The sequence below is a fragment of the Camelina sativa genome, chromosome 10 (genome assembly GCF_000633955.1).
Source record: "Camelina sativa cultivar DH55 chromosome 10, Cs, whole genome shotgun sequence".
NCBI lineage: Eukaryota > Viridiplantae > Streptophyta > Magnoliopsida > Brassicales > Brassicaceae > Camelina > Camelina sativa.
This window is the reverse complement of record NC_025694.1, coordinates 10,024,918-10,043,860: the sequence shown is the minus strand read 5'-3', so window position 1 is coordinate 10,043,860 and position 18,943 is coordinate 10,024,918. Positions and strand designations below refer to the sequence as shown.

At 38.2% G+C, this 18,943-nt stretch overlaps 9 protein-coding genes across 9 annotated transcripts in view; 5 read left to right on the top strand and 4 right to left on the bottom strand.

The window, feature by feature from the left end:
* The window catches only part of LOC109126823 (tetrahydrocannabinolic acid synthase-like), a 1,365-nt gene extending 1,343 nt beyond the window's left edge, over positions 1-22 (top strand). Inside the window, exon 2 of the mRNA XM_019230689.1 lies at positions 11-22. Coding sequence (XP_019086234.1) covers positions 11-22 — 12 coding nt within the window. The remainder of the gene's footprint in view (positions 1-10) is intronic.
* LOC104718254 (cannabidiolic acid synthase-like) lies at positions 7-1,837 on the top strand. The gene has a single exon (XM_010435963.1). It carries the CDS (start codon positions 99-101, stop codon positions 1,674-1,676), a length of 1,578 nt encoding a protein of 525 aa, XP_010434265.1. The 5' UTR covers positions 7-98; the 3' UTR covers positions 1,677-1,837.
* On the top strand, positions 2,588-4,804 carry LOC104718253 (cannabidiolic acid synthase-like). Its single transcript, XM_010435962.2, has 3 exons — positions 2,588-2,761; positions 2,852-2,943; positions 3,171-4,804. Exons 1-3 carry the CDS (start codon positions 2,685-2,687, stop codon positions 4,757-4,759), a joined length of 1,758 nt encoding a protein of 585 aa, XP_010434264.1. The 5' UTR covers positions 2,588-2,684; the 3' UTR covers positions 4,760-4,804.
* On the bottom strand, positions 4,907-7,160 carry LOC104718252 (dihydroceramide fatty acyl 2-hydroxylase FAH2). Its single transcript, XM_010435961.2, has 7 exons — positions 6,975-7,160; positions 6,275-6,358; positions 6,013-6,105; positions 5,723-5,919; positions 5,523-5,628; positions 5,293-5,439; positions 4,907-5,196 (listed from the first exon to the last, which is right to left on the bottom strand). Exons 2-7 carry the CDS (start codon positions 6,323-6,325, stop codon positions 5,074-5,076), a joined length of 717 nt encoding a protein of 238 aa, XP_010434263.1. The 5' UTR covers positions 6,326-6,358; positions 6,975-7,160; the 3' UTR covers positions 4,907-5,073.
* On the bottom strand, positions 9,856-11,667 carry LOC104718251. Its single transcript, XM_010435960.1, has one exon. It carries the CDS (start codon positions 11,363-11,365, stop codon positions 10,085-10,087), a length of 1,281 nt encoding a protein of 426 aa, XP_010434262.1. The 5' UTR covers positions 11,366-11,667; the 3' UTR covers positions 9,856-10,084.
* On the top strand, positions 12,999-13,542 carry LOC104718248 (tubulin beta-9 chain-like). Its single transcript, XM_010435956.2, has one exon. The coding sequence runs from the start codon at positions 13,126-13,128 to the stop codon at positions 13,522-13,524; it is 399 nt and encodes a 132-aa protein (XP_010434258.1). The 5' UTR covers positions 12,999-13,125; the 3' UTR covers positions 13,525-13,542.
* On the top strand, positions 13,777-15,702 carry LOC104718249 (tubulin beta-9 chain). Its single transcript, XM_010435957.2, has 3 exons — positions 13,777-14,302; positions 14,455-14,724; positions 14,824-15,702. Exons 1-3 carry the CDS (start codon positions 13,909-13,911, stop codon positions 15,492-15,494), a joined length of 1,335 nt encoding a protein of 444 aa, XP_010434259.1. The 5' UTR covers positions 13,777-13,908; the 3' UTR covers positions 15,495-15,702.
* LOC104718250 (protein POLLENLESS 3-like) lies at positions 15,588-17,796 on the bottom strand. The gene is made up of 5 exons (XM_010435958.2): positions 17,424-17,796; positions 17,050-17,262; positions 16,813-16,961; positions 16,654-16,722; positions 15,588-16,561 (listed from the first exon to the last, which is right to left on the bottom strand). The coding sequence occupies exons 1-5, from the start codon at positions 17,637-17,639 to the stop codon at positions 15,886-15,888; spliced, it is 1,323 nt and encodes a 440-aa protein (XP_010434260.1). The 5' UTR covers positions 17,640-17,796; the 3' UTR covers positions 15,588-15,885.
* The window catches only part of LOC104718246 (small RNA 2'-O-methyltransferase), a 5,810-nt gene continuing 4,685 nt past the window's right edge, over positions 17,819-18,943 (bottom strand). The window contains exon 10 of the mRNA XM_019231152.1: positions 17,819-18,426. Within this exon, the coding sequence (XP_019086697.1) occupies positions 17,995-18,426 (432 nt within the window). The 3' untranslated portion in view covers positions 17,819-17,994. The remainder of the gene's footprint in view (positions 18,427-18,943) is intronic.

Genomic DNA, 18,943 nt, shown 5'->3' with positions numbered 1-18,943 from the left:
CATATCTCAGAAACTTTCCTAAACCAGAAAAAAAAAACATCAAGAACGTTGTTACTTCTTCCTTGTCTGAGACTTCAAACACAAGAAAAAAGAAAAACATGAGAGAGCTTGCTTTGTCTATGTTTCTTCTCTTCTTTGTTTTTAATTGTGTCAGTTCAGTTCCGACAAAAGAACAGTTTCAAAGTTGCTTGGCGACAAATAAAATCTTCAAACTCCCTAGAAACCTCACTAATCACACACCAGATTCCCAAATATTCACCGACTTTTCCGAATCGTCATCTCCAAATTCAAGTTTCCTCAACTTGAATTTCACCAGCCTGAAGCCAATTCTGACCTTGAAACCTAAATCCGAATCCGAAATCAAAAGATCGATTCTATGCAGCAAGAAACTTGGTGTGCAAGTTAGAACCATGAGTGGTGGTCATGACTACGAAGGTCTGTCTTATCTCTCACTATCACCTTTCATAATTGTCGACCTCGTCAACCTCAGATCGATCAATATCAACCTCACAGACGAAACCGCTTTGGTCCAGTCCGGGGCAACACTCGGAGAACTCTATTACAAAATTGCCAAAACCAGCAAGGTCCATGCCTTTTCCGCTGGGATATGTCCGAGTGTTGGTGTTGGTGGGCATATTAGCGGCGGAGGATTCGGCACATTAATGAGAAAACACGGTTTAGCGTCTGATAACGTTGTGGACGCGCGTGTGATGGACGTAAATGGGATAACCCGCGACCGGAGAAGGATGGGAGAGGATTTGTTCTGGGCGCTTAGAGGCGGTGGAGCCGCGAGTTTTGGCGTTGTCTTGTCATGGAAGGTTAAGCTTGCTAGGGTTCCTGAAAAGGTAACTTGTTTCATAAGTCAACATACGATGGGACCTAACATGAACAAGATTGTTCATAGATGGCAATCCATAGGATCAGAGGTAGACGAAGATTTATTCATGAGAGTCATAATAGACAACGGTCAAGAAGGGAATCAAAGGATAGTGAAATCTACATTTCAAACCCTATTTCTTGGTGGAATCGATAGACTGATTCCTCTGCTGAACCAGAAGTTTCCGGAACTCGGCTTACGATCTCAAGACTGCAAGGAAATGAGCTGGATCGAATCAATAATGTTCTTCAACTGGAGATCAGGACAGCCGTTAGAGATCTTGCTCAACCGAGAGCTACGATTCGAAGATCAGTATTTCAAAGCAAAGTCAGATTTTGTTCAAACCCCAGTTCCTGAACACGTTTTCGAAGAAGTGACCAAGAGGTTTCTCGAGAAAGAAACTCCATTGATGATCTTGGAACCTTTGGGTGGAAAGATCAACCAGGTTTCAGAAACAGCGTCTCCATATCCACACAGGAGAGGGAACCTGTATAACGTACAGTACATGGTGAAATGGAAAGTGAATGAAGTCGAGGAGATGAACAAACATGTTAGGTGGATGAGATCGCTACACGATTACATGACTCCTTACGTTTCAAAATCCCCGAGAGGAGCTTATTTGAATTACAGAGATCTTGATTTAGGCACGACCAAAGGGATCAACACGACATTTGAAGATGCAAGGAAATGGGGTGAGGCGTATTTCAAAGGTAATTTCAAGAGATTAGGGTTGGTTAAAGGGAAGATTGATCCAACAAATTTCTTCAGGAACGAACAGAGTATTCCTCCTCTGTTTTGATTTTTCTCAACATACAAAACCGTATTTTGAAGATTTCATTTCATGTGTTCTTTTGTTATAGATAGTGTTACTTTCTGCTACAAGTCTAAAAGTGAATGTATTTTTTCAAGTAGATATGTACACAATACAGAATTGAATAAAATAAACCGATTTGATTTCAATTTTTCGATGAATTAAAAGTAACGAAAACCAGAAAGGAGTAATTCTTATTCTTTTTAAACCCTTTAACTTAATATAGAACTTGCTAAAACACCAATTTCTAAATGATATTAAACCAATAAAACTAGTAAAATTAAAAACTGAAAACCAGTTTAGGCACCACTAAATATGTTCAAAAGTATATACACTACTCTATACAGTAGCTGTTAAACAGTCATTGAATTCACCTGATGAAAGCAGTCTATTTAGTGCTTTGTTTTAGTTCTGTATATTTATTTTTAAATTGTACGTTTAAGAGATCATACACATATATAATTATTTTTTGAAATGTGAAATTAATTTGATGATCATACATATATTTTGTGGATGAGTTTGAGCTGTTATGTATATGTAGGGTTATGCACTTATGCTTTTGATTTTACAACTTATTTTCGAATTTAGATACTTCACCATATGTAAATAGAACTTGCTTTGAACACTTAAAGCATATACCATGTTACATCTTTATGTATATACAGTATAGTCTAGTTACTCTTTATGTAACTAAACACTAAAAAATGTCTTTTCCTTTACCACTAGTCCACTACAACTACTTTCTTAATTTTTAGGTTTATGATTTAGCTGATTCTTTTTCTGTCTGAGATAAAAAATTAAATTTTCTCCCAAAATTGGATAGAAAAATAATTGTTTTTGTTCGAGAGGAGGGAAAAAACAAAAAACAAATATTTTAAAAAGACTGGCGTCGGCTGGCTTTGCTTTTTCTCTTTCTCTTACCCTCTCTGCTTATCTTTTGGTTCTGCAACAAACTTTGGTTTGACTTCTATACAGAAGAGAGCACAACAAAACCTCATGTCTGGTTTGTATAATAACTCCTCTTACTTCTCTCCTGCTTCTCCTCAGATTAGAAGCACTCCTGAGATCGACAGGTATGTCCAAATATCTTGATTTTTCCAAACACTATTTTATTGGTTTTATGCGATGGAAACCGATCTGTGTTCTGTTTCTTGTTCGAATAGCTCTCAGTACTTGACGGAGCTTCTCGTCGAACATCAAAAGCTTATACCTTTTATGCAAGTCCTGCCAATATGTAGCCGTCTGTTGAATCAAGGTTCCTCTTTTCATTTTGATTCTGATTCTGATTCAGATCTAAAGTTTTATCAGCTAAATTATCTTACAAAATGTTACAATTTAGTAAATTCAAGAGAGTGAGATCAAGTTCATTGATTTGATTTCTTCAATTTGTCTGACTGAATCCAGCACTACCTTACTTAAGTACTAGGCTTAGTGTATATTTGTCTTGTGTTGTGGTGCTTATAAAGCTATGTTGATTGACAGAGATATTCAGGGTATCTGGAATGATGTCTAACCAAGGATTTGGTGATTTTGATAATTTCACAAACTATTCTCCTCCGACAAGAGAACAGTTCCAAAGTTGCTTGTCGACAGATCACTGTGATTCAACTTTCCAAAACCCTATAAATCTTACCACTCACACTCCAGATTCCCGAATCTACACCGAATCTTCATCTCCAAATTCAAGTCTCATCAACTTGAACTTCACAAGCCTGAAGCCTATTCTGATCGTTAAACCAAAATCTGAATCCGAAATCAAAAACTCAATTCTATGCAGCAGGAAACTTGGAGTGCAAGTAAGAACCCTGAGTGGTGGTCATGACTACGAAGGTCTATCTTACCTCTCACAATCACCTTTCATAATCATCGACCTCGTTAACCTCAGATCGATCAAGATCAACCTTACAGACGAAACCGCTTGGATCGAATCCGGGGCAACACTCGGCGAACTCTATTACGAGATCGCCAAAACCAGCAACATCCATGCCTTTTCCGCAGGAGTATGTCCAAGTGTTGGAGTTGGTGGGCATATTAGCGGCGGAGGATTCGGTACAATAATGAGGAAACACGGTTTAGCGTCTGATAACGTTGTAGACGCGCGTCTGATGGATGTGAACGGGAGAATTCTTGACCGGAAAACAATGGGAGAGGATTTGTTTTGGGCGCTTAGAGGCGGTGGAGCCGCGAGTTTTGGCGTTGTCTTGTCATGGAAGGTTAAGCTTGCTAGGGTTCCTGAAAAGGTAACTTGTTTCATAAGTCAGCATACTATGGGACCTAGCATGAACAAGCTTGTTCATAGATGGCAATCAATTGGATCAGAGCTAGACGAAGATCTATTCATCAGAGTCATAATTGACAACAGTCAAGAGGGGAATCAAAGGACAGTGAAAACTACGTTTCAAACTCTGTTTCTTGGTGGAATCGATAGACTGATTCCTCTGATGAACCAGAAGTTTCCGGAACTCGGCTTACGATCTCAAGACTGCAAGGAAATGAGCTGGATCGAATCCATAATGTTCTTCAACTGGACATTAGGAAAGCCGTTAGAAATCATGCTCAACAGAGACCTACGATTCGAAGATCAGTATTTCAAAGCAAAGTCAGATTTTGTTCAAACCCCAGTTCCTGAAGAAGTTTTCGAAGAAGTAACGAAGAGGTTCCTCCAGAAAGAAACTCCATTGATGATCTTAGAGCCTTTGGGTGGGGAGATCAACCAGGTTTCAGAAACTGAGTCTCCATATCCACACAGGAGAGGGAATCTGTATAATATACAGTACATGGTGAAATGGAAAGTGAATGAAGTCGAGGAGATGAACAAACATGTTAGGTGGATGAGATCACTACACGATTACATGACTCCCTACGTTTCAAAATCCCCTAGAGGAGCTTACTTGAATTACAGAGATCTTGATTTAGGCACGACCAAAGGGATCAACACGAGTTTTGAAGATGCAAGGAAATGGGGTGAGACCTATTTCAAAGGTAACTTCAAGAGATTGGGGTTGGTTAAAGGGACGATTGATCCCACAAATTTCTTCAGGAACGAACAAAGTATTCCTCCTCTGTTCTGATTTCTCAGCACAAAACCATAATTCAAAGATTTCATTTTATGTTTTCTTTTATGATAGTGTAGCTTTCTGCTACAAGGTGTTGAGTGTACCCAAGATTGGTCGAAACTAAAAGACCAAATACTGAATGATATTAAACCAATAGACTAGTAAAAATTAAACTGAAAACCAGTTTAGGCACCACTAAATATGTTCAAATATGGTCAAATAGATCGTATACAGTAGTAGTTAAACAGTCATTGAATCACCTGATGAATCAGAATACACAATATCAGTGAGTTTTTCGACACTCTGAAAATGGCAAACAGAAATCCGATTTAGCTCTTCTTCCCTGCAGCGGCTTTTGTACCAGGAAGTGTTCCAAAGACTTTGTCCCAGAGAGATGAAGTGATTCCATATCCTTTGTCCTGAATCCTAAAGTGATGATTCAGGTGGTATTTCTGTAAAACGTATACTAAACCTCATCAGAAAGAAATTCAGAGGAATAAGTTTGAATGCTACCAAGGCGGGAGATGTTTAGAGATGGGTTTTCTTACCTTAAGATGTTTAAAGGTTGGTTCTTTAGGTTGACCATGGTGTAGATAGTAATGAGTAATATCATACATCACATAGCCAAACAATATGCCTCCAAGCATAGCAGGAGCTGTAGCAGGAGTAGCTACGAGATGGAGAAGCTTCCACAGCTAACAATGGGAAAAGAAGAACATCGATAATAGTTTATTAGAATGAATAAACAAAATTCTAGATTTGGATCAAGCATACTTACTGGAACCAAGAGAATAGCTGTTGCAGTAGGAGGGAAAACAAGACGAAGGCCATCTTGTGGGTGCTTGTGATGGCATCCATGAAGAAGATAGTGTGCGGTGTTTGCCCTACAGGGGGAAAAAGGTTTTATAATGAAACAAAATCAGCTTCGTGATGGAACTCTGGATATTTTTTTTGCATAATCATGGATATTGAACTAACCAGTAACTCTTGGTTTGGATGTGGAAAAGGAAACGATGAAGAGTGTACTCGAGCAGTGTCCACGTGAGTACGCCTAAGGCAACTATTAAACCGATCTGGGGAAATGTAAGTCCCTTCCTCGCCGATATTGAAAGAACGTAGCAAACAACTGGAAGCCAAATTGTTGGGATTGCCCACCAAACCGTGCGAGTCAAGAACTGCTCAAATTCCCCAAAAAAAAGGATTTAGTCTCAGAACAAAGAAGACAACATATAAGAAGATAAATCTTAATAAGGCAGAGTTGTTGTTACCTCCCAAAAATCACTTTGGAAAAAACGAGGACCTTCGACACATACAATAGGTTGATGAATCCATTCCTGATACTCTTCACCAAGATGACCAACCTGACAAGGATATAAGTTTCTTTTTTTATATTAGTAAAAATTGATGCCTGACATATATCAAAGAATCTACCAAACAGCTATGAAGATGTGACAGAGAATTCGCCATAATGTTACTTTCTCTTGTCAATCTAATATGATAACAAAAAAAAGAAGTGATAGAGCGGATCACCTGAAAGACAAGTGGCTTATTCAAATCGACTGTGAAACGTTCTGCAACCATCTTTGCCCACTATATGAGACTGATTGCTTGCTTCTGCAAGAAGAAGAGCCACAAGTTAATATCGTAAATGCGTATATCTAATCTACAATTGAGTCAATTAACGATTGACAAAAAGAAAACTAAGTTGTGACGCCTAAAAACCAGGTGCATTGCCTCATACAAACTGAAAATTTCAACCTCAGACAAAAATTCTCAGAGACTTTATTATGAGAATCAAAAAGACTGCATTTGGAATCTGAGGATTTGGTTAAGCTTTGAGAACACAAACAAAGAAGAATCACATCAAGGGGTCAATGATCCAACACAATAAAGGTCATGTAAATTGAAAGATTTCACATCGTTACCTAAAGACAGAGCCAATAAATAAAGAGAAGAGAACCTCGACAATGTAAATAAAGGTTGAAACTTTCAGAAGGATTTAATATCAGATTTCATCGGCGATCACAAAGAGAATCATCAAACCCAACGAGAGCTAAAGAAACCTTAAGACGGAGAAAAAAAAACAAACATTCTTCGAAATTGACGAACAAAATCCCGAACTTTTCGCAAGAAATTAAAAAAAGAATAAAGAGATTATGGAAAAAAAAGAGAAGAAATCGGAAGAAAAAAGATGAGAATCCGAAGAAGAGATCTGAGGTTTTTGTTTTACCTTAACGAGGAAGAAGAAGAAAGAACAAGCCTCTCTCTCTCTCTCTCAATCTCGGCGTAAGAGACTCGCTAACTCTTCTCCAATTGAAGGGAAACAACAAAACAAAACACTCTGTCACCAGACGGGGTGGGATTTTGCTTCGCTTGAATCCTCCTCCTGATAATGTTCGGCCCACGTTTCTCTCTTTTTTTTTTATCTTTTTTTTTTTGTGTATAAAAATTAATATTTATTTGCTATTTTGGAGAAGAAAAAAGTTGAAAATTTAGAGTTTTTTGGAAGAAATAAAAAATAGTATTTTCTAAATCTTTTCTGTTTCTAGAAAGAAAAAAAAAACCCATTTACATAGAACAAATATAAATAATTTTGCTACTTATTACAGAAAATGTTTTTAAATTGTGGAAAACAAATTACAATTTATTTTCTTATTTTCTTAAAAGCATCCTCAGCGCAAATAACATTATGATTTTGGAAATGGAAAATAAAACAAAAGTTGTCTGGCTAGCCAACATTGATCATAGGGTTGGTCGGCCCCTTGATAATATGATGTTTCATGAACTTATCTCTTGTCACTTGTGACCAATTTTAGGGAAAGCTTTTTTCTTCTCTATGGACTATGGACTATATGGACTATGGACTATGGACTATGAGTCTATGCACTACTACTATGAGTCTATTGAGCCTATGGGCTATAAGAACGGGTTTTTTTGCTCAATAGCTACTTTTCTTAGCCACTTTACTACATTTGTTGGGAACTAGTAAATCAACAACCCAAACTAGCTAGCAAGTCACTGTACAGTATATAAAAATTAATAGACATGGCCAAATTCAAACCTTAATGGTAGGCATGATATAGGAGTGAGGCTTTCCACTATATAAATAATAGTATACATCATGCAGTTTTATATAAGTTTCATTTAGGTTTAGATATTAATTAATGCAATTCCTTCACATACAACAGTATTTTATTATCACCCCTCTACTTTTTTTGTAACAAAAAATATATTGATAAGTTTGTTTTCAACAAAACAAGTAGGATACAAACGCCCAAAAGAGAGAAACTAAAGCCGGCGGACGACATAATGTCCCCGGAGTCAACAGCCGAAGGAAGAAGAGATTTCTCCGGAAACTAAACCCCATACAAGGGGAGCGATATAAACTAGAAATAAAACTCAGAACTTTTAAACTCAAATCGAAAGAGCACATAACCTTACACCAAGAACAAAAGCAAAACAACTTTTAACCAAAGCGAGATAGATACCAAAAAAGTAAAGCGACATCTTCTTTACAAGAAACTAGTGAATGAGATTTATCAAAGATGCCCCATGCCAAACAAATGATAACATCTACCTCCTCTTATTATAATGAGAGTCAATCTCTCCCAACGAAGACCTCAAAACCCGACAAGCAAGACCCATAATTGGAGAACAACTGCGCTTGACTTTCGGAAAGACAAAGGCTCTTCTGTTAGTTTTTTGGAAGGCTTCTTATCTAGGCGTTCATTGGCGTTGATAAGAAGTCTAACCCCACGATTCACACCATTCTCAAAGGCAATAACGACAACACGAGCCGGTTAACACCCACAATGACCCACCACAACCAACACTAAGAAGAGAGACCACCTGCAACTAAGGAAACTATACCCAAATTCAGAACAATCTGCCTTTCTCTTGGAAAGGGAACGAGCCTAAAAGGAACCGTTGGCTAATTCAAAGGGATAAGGAGAGCGGAAAGACAAAGGCTGGACTGACTAGAGCCCAAATCCAACCTCCATCGGCGGCATATAAGCGCTTGCAAACACCAGAGCGGGAACCAGATCTAGATCGGGGAGCTAAATGGCGATATGTCTTGACTTACACCGAAGATCCAACAGATCCATCCTCTACACGAGAACCACCCAAACAAAATTCTGGCCACTCGACCACTTCCACATAATCTCAGAACCACTAATTGAAATAGCTCTACGGAACCCCAATCGAAAGCAAAAAGAACTGTAAACCAAAGGCAAAGCTAAAGAGAGACTAAGGTACCCTCTCACGGCAGTGGCAAGGAGCGCCGCTATCGGAGATGAAGAGGCTGTTGACGGCTAGGGCGAACTCGTTTGTCGGAAGAGAAAAAAAGGCTTTTACCTTCGTGAATCTAACAATTATTATCACCCCTCTAATTTAACAAAAAAGGACTTTGTTTTTTCCTTCTTTCTTCCTAACAGTCCACAACAAAGATATTTGTCACAGATACGATTCCCCCCATGGTATATGCAGTCTTCTTAATAACAAGGTCCAAATTTCTTGTTTTATTATAAATATATCATGTTGGAGTATAGTTTACTAGAAGATCTTCTTTCTCATTTTCTTTAATTCCCAAGAAAATAGCATTTGGAATCCGGATACATAAAAGAGAAATGTGATGCCTCTCATTTGAACTAGCTAAAAATCGATACTTCTAATGTTTCAACATCCACTTTTAAAAAAAGTTTCTTCTTTTAGAAAGATTGAATCCAGTTTTAAAAAGTTGATTCAGCAATTTTAAAGCCGCACGATTGTTATTCGCAAAGGACATAACGGAGGACAATACGATTACACCATATCAAATTCAAGATTATCAAAAAAAAAAAAAAAAAAAAAATTAAAGATTATCTTGAACGTATCAAATGTTGTAAAACACGCACGACTTAGTAAATAAGGTCATGTCATCATGTGTCTCCGTCAATATCGCCACTTAAATTATTGCAAAAAGTTAGTGCTTTTTTTGGCCGACACAAACGTTATTGCTCTGCCTTTCATTACTAACAGTGACCATTTTTTCTTAAATTTATATACTTTTAATCAGTTTTTTTTTGTTTTGTTGTTTTTTCGTTTTCTTGTAAACAGTAAACACCAACATCTTTGACTCTTTGACCATCATAATAACAATTATATTCTCTGTTAAACAAGTTACAAAACAAAAATAATAAAATTTACAGTTTCATAAGCAAACCAATTGCATAGCTTCGAACTGCCAACCACCCCAAAAACAAAAACACTCCCCTTCACCGTAAGGCCCACCACCACTGCCACGGACACACAAACAAAAAAACAAAACCCAATGGCTTGGAATCTTTCTGCTTCTCTGTTTCAGAGACTGGTTCGTGATTTGCAGCAGAAAACTCTGAGGATCAGACACGAAGATAGTGTCAGACCAATAGCAAAGACTTTCCCAATTAACAATCCAACAAGAACAATCACTATCAGACCAATCACTTTCGTTAGATCCCCTCCTTTTGACCCAATCTCTTCTCCTTCTTCTTCTTCTAACAATGGCGGATTCGAACTTACATCATCTCTTTCCGAGCTTTCACTCTCGAGTCTCTCATCTGAATACAAGCTAGACACTTCTGTCATAGACCCTTCTTCTTCAATCTCAACTTCAACTTCTCCTTCTCCTTCTGCTGCTTCTTCTTTTTCTTTCATCTTCATCTTCTTCTTCTTCTTATAACTCCTTAACTTCTTTGGCACGATCTTCTTCACAATCTTTGATTTAAGCTTCGCGCTTTTACTCTTCTCATTCTTAAACACCACATCTCTTATCGTCTGCACTTCCTTCTTCTCCTCCACCTCCTCCTCAGCCACAGGTTTCGTCTTCTCCAACATCGACGAATTCGAATCCGATTGAGGAACAACAACTCTAATCTCCTCCTCTCTAGGTTCTTCGACTATTTCAAACGAGACCTTGCTTCTTCTGTCATGCGTCGATGTCGTTACTTCTTCTTCTTCTTCTATCTTCTCTTTGTGTCGCTTCCCTATGAGCTTCTCGATCAACGAATCTATCCGAACCTGCGCGTCGGGGCAGATGTTCAAAAGCGTAAAGACACGCGCCACCGCGAGTTCGAGGAAGAGGAGGGCAGAAGCAGAGAGAGTAATCCCCACGGCTAGCTTTGTCGTGCTCAACGCGAGCACAGCCACCATAAAAACCTTAAACACAACCACCATCAAAACACAACATCCTCCGCCGCGAGTACATCCGTTTCCTCCACCGTCACGTCTATTCTCCGGGACAAAACTCTCATCCTCGATCTTACTCACAACAAGAGGAGGATCCTCTGTAACCAAAGCAGGATCAAGCTTGAGAGGAAGAGACATACGTCTCTGCAAAGACAGAGAAGGAGGCAGAGGATGAGGATGAGGAGGAGACGAAACACGCCGTCGTGTAGGAGCCGGAGTCTTGTTGTTATTATTATTAACACGTTTAGAAGACTGTTTTTTGAGACGATCGCGGTTCTTGACGAAGAGATCGATTAAAGAAGTAGGGAAACCAGTTTCAACAACGAGAGATCCACCATGTTTTGGAGATTGTTGTAGGTCTGTTACGAATCTTGAGATCCGACTCGATTTAGATTTCTTCCAAGGTAAAGGCATGTCTCTGCCTCAAGAAACAACAAAAAAAACTTTTTTTTTTTTTGTTATAATGAGAGAGAATCAGCTCAAGGAAGAACCCAGAAGAAAGGGTTTGTCGAAGAGATAAAGAAGAAGATCTGGTTGGAAGATCAATACCATTAATTTGACATTTTTAGAGAGAGAGAGAGAGAAATATAATGTAATAAATGGAGAGAAGATAGATAGATAGAGAGCTCTTTCTTCTTCGTCTTCCTTGTTTGCGCAGAAAGTGAAAGGCCTCCAAAGAGAGAGATATGATGAGGAAACCGCTTAAAAGACATTTACAGGACGACGCGTGCCTTAACCAATTTATTTTTTCCTTTTTTATTAAAAAAAAAATTGTTATCTTTTCCATTTTTGTAATATTTGTACAACTGTACTAGGGAGATCTTGCATATTCAACACTTTCTACTTAACCAAATTAATAAAAACCAATCGAACCAAAATATCAATAATTTGTTGAAAACCGAAACCAATAAAAGTAATTTAAATCGAAAGAAAGATGGACTGATAATTTATATATTCGAGATCTTACATTTATGTAGTTAAACTTTAAAAAAAAAAAATCATTTATGCAGATTAATTTTTCCTAATACGTATGTTAAAAATATATTTGATGAACTATATATAACAATAGCTTCTCAATCTTAGTTCGTATTGTTCGAATAATATCCCAAACCAAAATTAAGTCAGATTAAACCGGACCAGAAAACTTCCAAACCATTTCGAATTAGAGAATTTGGTAACTAACAACTTAAATACAACGAACTAACCATTTCATCTACTGTATTTGGCATGGTTTTAATTATTATTATTATTTTTTTGCATGGTTTTAAATTGGTTACGTCTATTTCAAGATTCTTACGTGTCTTTATGTTTCTAAATTCTAAAGATAAATATTTACAGTTTCTTCATTAAACCGATCAACAACATATTATGTCTATAGTTAGATGTTTACCAAAACCTTTCTGATTGCTAAATACTTGAACCGTTGATTCATATCATAAACTCGTAAGTAAATAGTAACATTTAGTTAATTATCTTTACTCGACGTATCTCTCTCTATAGTCTATATTAAGCAATTTTCATGGGTTGGCAACTATTTGGCATTTGGCTTGTAAAAAAAACCATTTACTTCTAATTTTCTATTGTCAGCTAATCTAATTAATACGGTGATTTGCTAAATAAGTAAAATTGCCTATTCACGGTTGTAAAAAACATTAATCAACTTACTAAATTAGTGTTTAAAAAAAACAAGAAAGGAAAATTCCAGTAATGACGATAATTCGAATCTTTTAGTCTTTTATTACAATATCCGAAGAAAAAAAGGATCTAATCTGAAATTATTAAACAAATTTGCCTTTCTATCTTTTCACGAGTGATTTTAATATTAATTAATTAACAAAAATATCTAAGGAAAGATATTTTGTTTTTTGTTTTGATTCGCTGTCATTACAGCACATAAAGAAACCAAATCGAAAACTATCAGGGTAACGTTAACAAATCATGAGAAGATAAAGGACCAAAACGCAAATTATTATAGAAACATGAGAAAAAAAGAACGTAAACTATATATAGGCGATTACTACTCTTTTTTTTGTTTTATACCCTTCACAATCAAAAAAAACAACAGAGAGAAGGGGGAGTCGCCAAAATTTTCTCACCATCATTTTCTCGAGAAAATTTTAAGATTTGAGCGATTTCCCGAGAAAATAACAAAAAAAAAAAAACATCAGGTGAAAATGAGAGAAATCCTTCATATTCAAGGAGGTCAGTGCGGAAACCAGATCGGTGCTAAGTTCTGGGAAGTTATTTGCGGCGAGCACGGTATCGATCACACCGGTCAGTACTGTGGCGATTCAGATCTACAGCTAGAGAGGATTAATGTCTATTATAACGAAGCTAGCGGAGGCAAGTACGTTCCTCGCGCTGTTCTTATGGATCTGGAGCCTGGTACTATGGATTCTCTCAGATCCGGTCCTTTTGGTCAGATTTTCCGGCCTGATAACTTCGTCTTTGGCCAGTCTGGTGCTGGCAATAACTGGGCTAAAGGTCACTACACCGAAGGCGCTGAGTTGATTGATTCCGTTCTTGATGTTGTTAGGAAAGAGGCTGAGAACTGTGATTGTCTTCAAGGTTAGATTTCTAATCCAGATCTGTTATTAGAAATGTGAATTTGTTTAGTATAGGTGAAGCCTGGGTTGATCATTTTGCTTATGATGCTCTCNGCTGTCATTACAGCACATAAAGAAACCAAATCGAAAACTATCAGGGTAACGTTAACAAATCATGAGAAGATAAAGGACCAAAACGCAAATTATTATAGAAACATGAGAAAAAAAGAACGTAAACTATATATAGGCGATTACTACTCTTTTTTTTGTTTTATACCCTTCACAATCAAAAAAAACAACAGAGAGAAGGGGGAGTCGCCAAAATTTTCTCACCATCATTTTCTCGAGAAAATTTTAAGATTTGAGCGATTTCCCGAGAAAATAACAAAAAAAAAAAAACATCAGGTGAAAATGAGAGAAATCCTTCATATTCAAGGAGGTCAGTGCGGAAACCAGATCGGTGCTAAGTTCTGGGAAGTTATTTGCGGCGAGCACGGTATCGATCACACCGGTCAGTACTGTGGCGATTCAGATCTACAGCTAGAGAGGATTAATGTCTATTATAACGAAGCTAGCGGAGGCAAGTACGTTCCTCGCGCTGTTCTTATGGATCTGGAGCCTGGTACTATGGATTCTCTCAGATCCGGTCCTTTTGGTCAGATTTTCCGGCCTGATAACTTCGTCTTTGGCCAGTCTGGTGCTGGCAATAACTGGGCTAAAGGTCACTACACCGAAGGCGCTGAGTTGATTGATTCCGTTCTTGATGTTGTTAGGAAAGAGGCTGAGAACTGTGATTGTCTTCAAGGTTAGATTTCTAATCCAGATCTGTTATTAGAAATGTGAATTTGTTTAGTATAGGTGAAGCCTGGGTTGATCATTTTGCTTATGATGCTCTCGGTTGGTTAGATTCTTGATTAAGCTGTTCTCTGATTGTATGATTTGTATATTATTGATTAGGTTTTCAAGTTTGTCATTCTTTGGGAGGAGGAACTGGTTCTGGGATGGGAACGCTTTTGATTTCTAAGATTAGAGAGGAGTATCCTGATCGTATGATGATGACCTTTTCGGTTTTCCCATCTCCTAAGGTTTCTGATACCGTCGTTGAGCCATACAATGCTACACTCTCTGTTCACCAGCTTGTTGAGAATGCTGACGAATGTATGGTTTTGGATAACGAAGCTCTCTACGATATCTGTTTCCGCACCTTGAAGCTATCTAATCCTACCTGTGAGTATATTTTACAAACCGTTTCTCTTCTTGTTTTGGAATATTCGTGTGATTGTAGTTTTGAAACCCTGACATTGTTCTTTTATTTCTTATGCACAGTTGGTGATCTTAACCACCTCATCTCAGCTACTATGAGTGGTGTCACATGCTGTCTTCGTTTCCCTGGTCAACTTAACTCTGACCTCAGAAAGCTCGCTGTGAACCTGATCCCTTTCCCACGACTCCATTTCTTCATGGTTGGTTTTGCACCATTGACATCAAGAGGATCACAGCAGTACAGTGCCTTGAGTGTCCCTGAACTTACTCAACAGATGTGGGATGCCAAGAACATGATGTGTGCAGCTGATCCTCGTCATGGCCGTTACTTGACAGCTTCCGCTTTGTTCCGTGGAAAGATGAGCACTAAAGAGGTTGATGAACAGATGATGAATGTCCAGAACAAGAACTCATCGTACTTTGTTGAATGGATTCCAAACAACGTGAAATCAAGCGTCTGCGATATAGCTCCCACGGGTTTGAAAATGGCATCGACTTTCATTGGAAACTCAACTTCAATCCAGGAAATGTTCAGGCGTGTGAGTGAACAGTTTACAGCCATGTTCAGGAGAAAGGCTTTCCTTCATTGGTACACTGGAGAAGGGATGGACGAGATGGAATTCACTGAGGCTGAGAGTAACATGAACGATCTTGTTGCAGAGTATCAGCAATATCAGGATGCTACAGTCGGTGAAGAGGAGTACGAGGAGGACGAAGAAGAAGAAGAGGCTTAAAGAAAAAAGATTATTGATTACTACTTTTGTTTTGTAAGGCTTTTCACACACAAGCTGTAAGTTCGTCTTGTCGCACTCATTTCTTTTATCTCCTTTTTTCTGAATTGAATTCTCTCTTTTTGTGCTTTTGTGTGTTTTGTTATTGAGTTTCTTTCCAAAAACTAAGATTTGTTCCGGAGTGTAATCCCATTTGCCCTATGCTTTCTTTGTTTTGTCCACGAAAAATATATCAATGTCAAACTCAAACACATATACAATCTCTATGATCCAAAATCTTGATAACTGGTACAATTAGATCCTACATCTTTGTGGTTTCAAGCTCTGCCTGCTAATGACAAACACCTATACAATTTCTACGATCCAAAAACTTGATAACTGGTACACTTAGATCCTATATCTCTGCGGTCATAAGCTCTGCCTGCAATCTTCCTTCTTCTTCTTCTTCCTCTTCCTCTTCCTCTTCGGCGATATCTGCCCAGCTCTTCTTAGATTCACTCTGTGGACCATCTGCAGCATCTGTGATGAATTCATGGAGATAATGAATCATGTTCGGGTCCAGTTTCTTTCGCTTCATGGGTTCTTCTTCTCCTCTCTTTAAGATGTTAAAATGCTCAGAACCAAAAGGCTTCCTATTCTCAAACAGTAGCTTTCGAGCTGCACCTCTCTTTTCTTCTTCTTCATACATCACTGCTCTACTACATTCGCGTGGTTGTGTATATAGACCTGCAGAGTTCTGTCGAACAGATGCTGGAGAAGAAGAAACATGTGAATAGTTCTTGTTTGCAAATCCAGGGTCTCTATTTTCCTTCATTCCTTTTGCAAATGAACATCCCGCGTAGAACTTTTCTGAAAGACCAGCTTCCGGTTTTTTCGATTCTATTTCTGCTAACATCTCAACAGCTCTGTCATAAGACTTTGCGAATGGTTCGTCTCCGCAGTCGACCTCTGCAGAAGAAGCTCGTACATCATCAAGCAGAGATTTAGCTTCAGGAATTCGACCAATACGCATCAAGCAGATTGCTAGGTTGCACAGTTTGTTTTTGTCCGGTTCCAAACTCAAAGCTCTCCTGTTCATGGTTGATTAACATTAAGCAAAGACTCACAAGATCGAACAGTAATCAACTATCCATATCTGAGAATCTGGGTTACAAAATCAAACCTGTAATGCTGCTCTGCAATTCCATAGTTGTGCAACTGTAAATGAACCCAGCCCAAATTCCCTAGTAACCTAAAATGTTCAAACAAACAATGGTATCAGTTCAAGAAAGAATACTCACTCATCAAGATAAAAATGAGAATAGACTGAAAAATTTCACACCTTGCTTTCTCTTGCTCAATAGTCATTGTAACATATTTCCCTTGAACCCTTTTTGCTTTCATGACTCGACCTCCAAATCCCATTACTTGTTCGAATGTTTCCAGCTTGTGCTCAAGTAATGCAGCTTCTTCTTCTATCCTCCCTGACTTCTGCAAAACCCCATTTCAAAGCTGTGAGTAAAACATCCAAAAGTCCATAACACTTGCATAAAAAGATGGGTTTCTTGATCTTCATTACCTTGTAAAGTTCGAGGAGTAAGTTATCAATGGAGTCTTGAGACTCAAAAGAACAGAGATGCCGAAAGGATCTGATAGCTTCAATCCCTTCATCAGATCGGTCCAACTGTTTCATAACAACAGCCATGTCCTTCAATGCACTATCAACTCGATCTCCAGCGTTTATTGCAGCCCAAAACAATGATATAGCTCGATTCGGATCTTTATCTATCAACTGTTCAAGAAGATCACAACAAATTTGAGTTCAAAGATTGGTTTCAACGATACAAATCTAAAAGCTTTTAAGAGAAATCTTCAGACGAATTAAGAAACCCTAAATTAGGGTAAATAAAAAAAAAAATCCCTTTCTTGCTTTCCCGGGAAGATTCATTATACCTGAGCATGTTTGGCTCTGACGTAAGGAGAATCACCAGAAGGAACCTTGTGAACAATGTGAAAGGAATCACGTTTCTCCGACGAAGACGACGAGCAAGAATACGGTGGTCTCTTCCTCTCCGTCAACAGCATCGGCGTCACATAATCTCTTGCTCTCGCCGGCGGCGGAGTATAGTAAACCCCAGGCGGAGCACGACGTTCTTCAAAGGAACACATTTTCTTGGCGATTCTCTTCGATTTTCTCAGAGAAAAATTGAAATCCTCAGAGATCGATCGTTCTTCGTGGAAAGATCAAAGAACTCAAATGCTCTTCTTTAGCTTGAAAGAAACAGAGTCGAAGAAGTGAGAGAGTGATAATAATTACAAGGACTTGCATATAAATAAACAAACTTTGATGCAGGGGTAAAAAGGGTAATTCGCATTAATCTAGGTTTTAAACATTGTTTTTTACGGTTAATTTAATTTAATCATCTGCAAAAGCTCAGACAAAAGGAACTAAACAAGCTTTGAGTTTTTTATAAGGTGAACCACATCATGGCATTTGCTTGCTCGTTACTACTCTAATCAGAGATCAGTCTTTTTTGTCTCCATCTTCTTTCTTCCATTCCCATATGACTTTATAAGGCGGCATTGAGCCTTCTGCAACATTCTCAATAGATGAAGCTTCCCTTCTAAAAACAGCTATCTGAGAAGCAAACCCGGGTTCTACTTCACCAGACCCACCAACACCGCTGAACTCGACGCTGTAGTTATGGACTTTGGCGAGCTTAGACGCCCAGTTGTTAAACTGTTCTCTTGTCCATTCGAATTTGTGGTCGTGGTTCCTGAATTTAGGAAGCTGTGACTCGGTTTTGTCTTCTTCTTGGGTTTCTGGTGTAGACCGCTGGAGGATTGTGTTGAACTCGAAGTTTGGTGTTGAGACAATCAGGAGCTTGGGGCGAAACAAGCTCAGAACTTTTTCCCCAAATTGACAGGCTTGATCTTCTTCCATGTGCTCAATAACCTACAGATTCAGAACAGATTATATGCAACGCTTTACCAGACAGATTGCTTTTGATGAACATGCACAAACTTTTAAGGAATAAAGCAGATGACAGGAGAACCACCTCTAAGCAAGTGCCGATGTCTACGTCATACAGCCTAGAGTCAAACTCAAGGATGGAACCATCATAAAGTGTAGCAGATTTGACGTTGCAAGCTTCCTTGTTTAGTTTTATATGTAGCATCTGAAGTTGAAACACAAGATACACAAAAACAAAAGTAAATCTACCATTTCTTTTTGATTACACAAATGCAGCCTTCATCCAACAGACATCAGTTTTTTTCGATGCACTAGTCTCATCAAGTTATTTCCTCTACGAGAGGGAATAAGAAAACAGTGGTATGCGATTTTTAATACCTTAGCAGCACGGGCAAGACCCTTCGGTGAAATGTCAACACCGATAATGGTTTGAAGTGAAGTTGGATAGTCAAGTAGAGAGTCTAATAAACTTCCAGATCCGCATCCAAAATCAACCTGT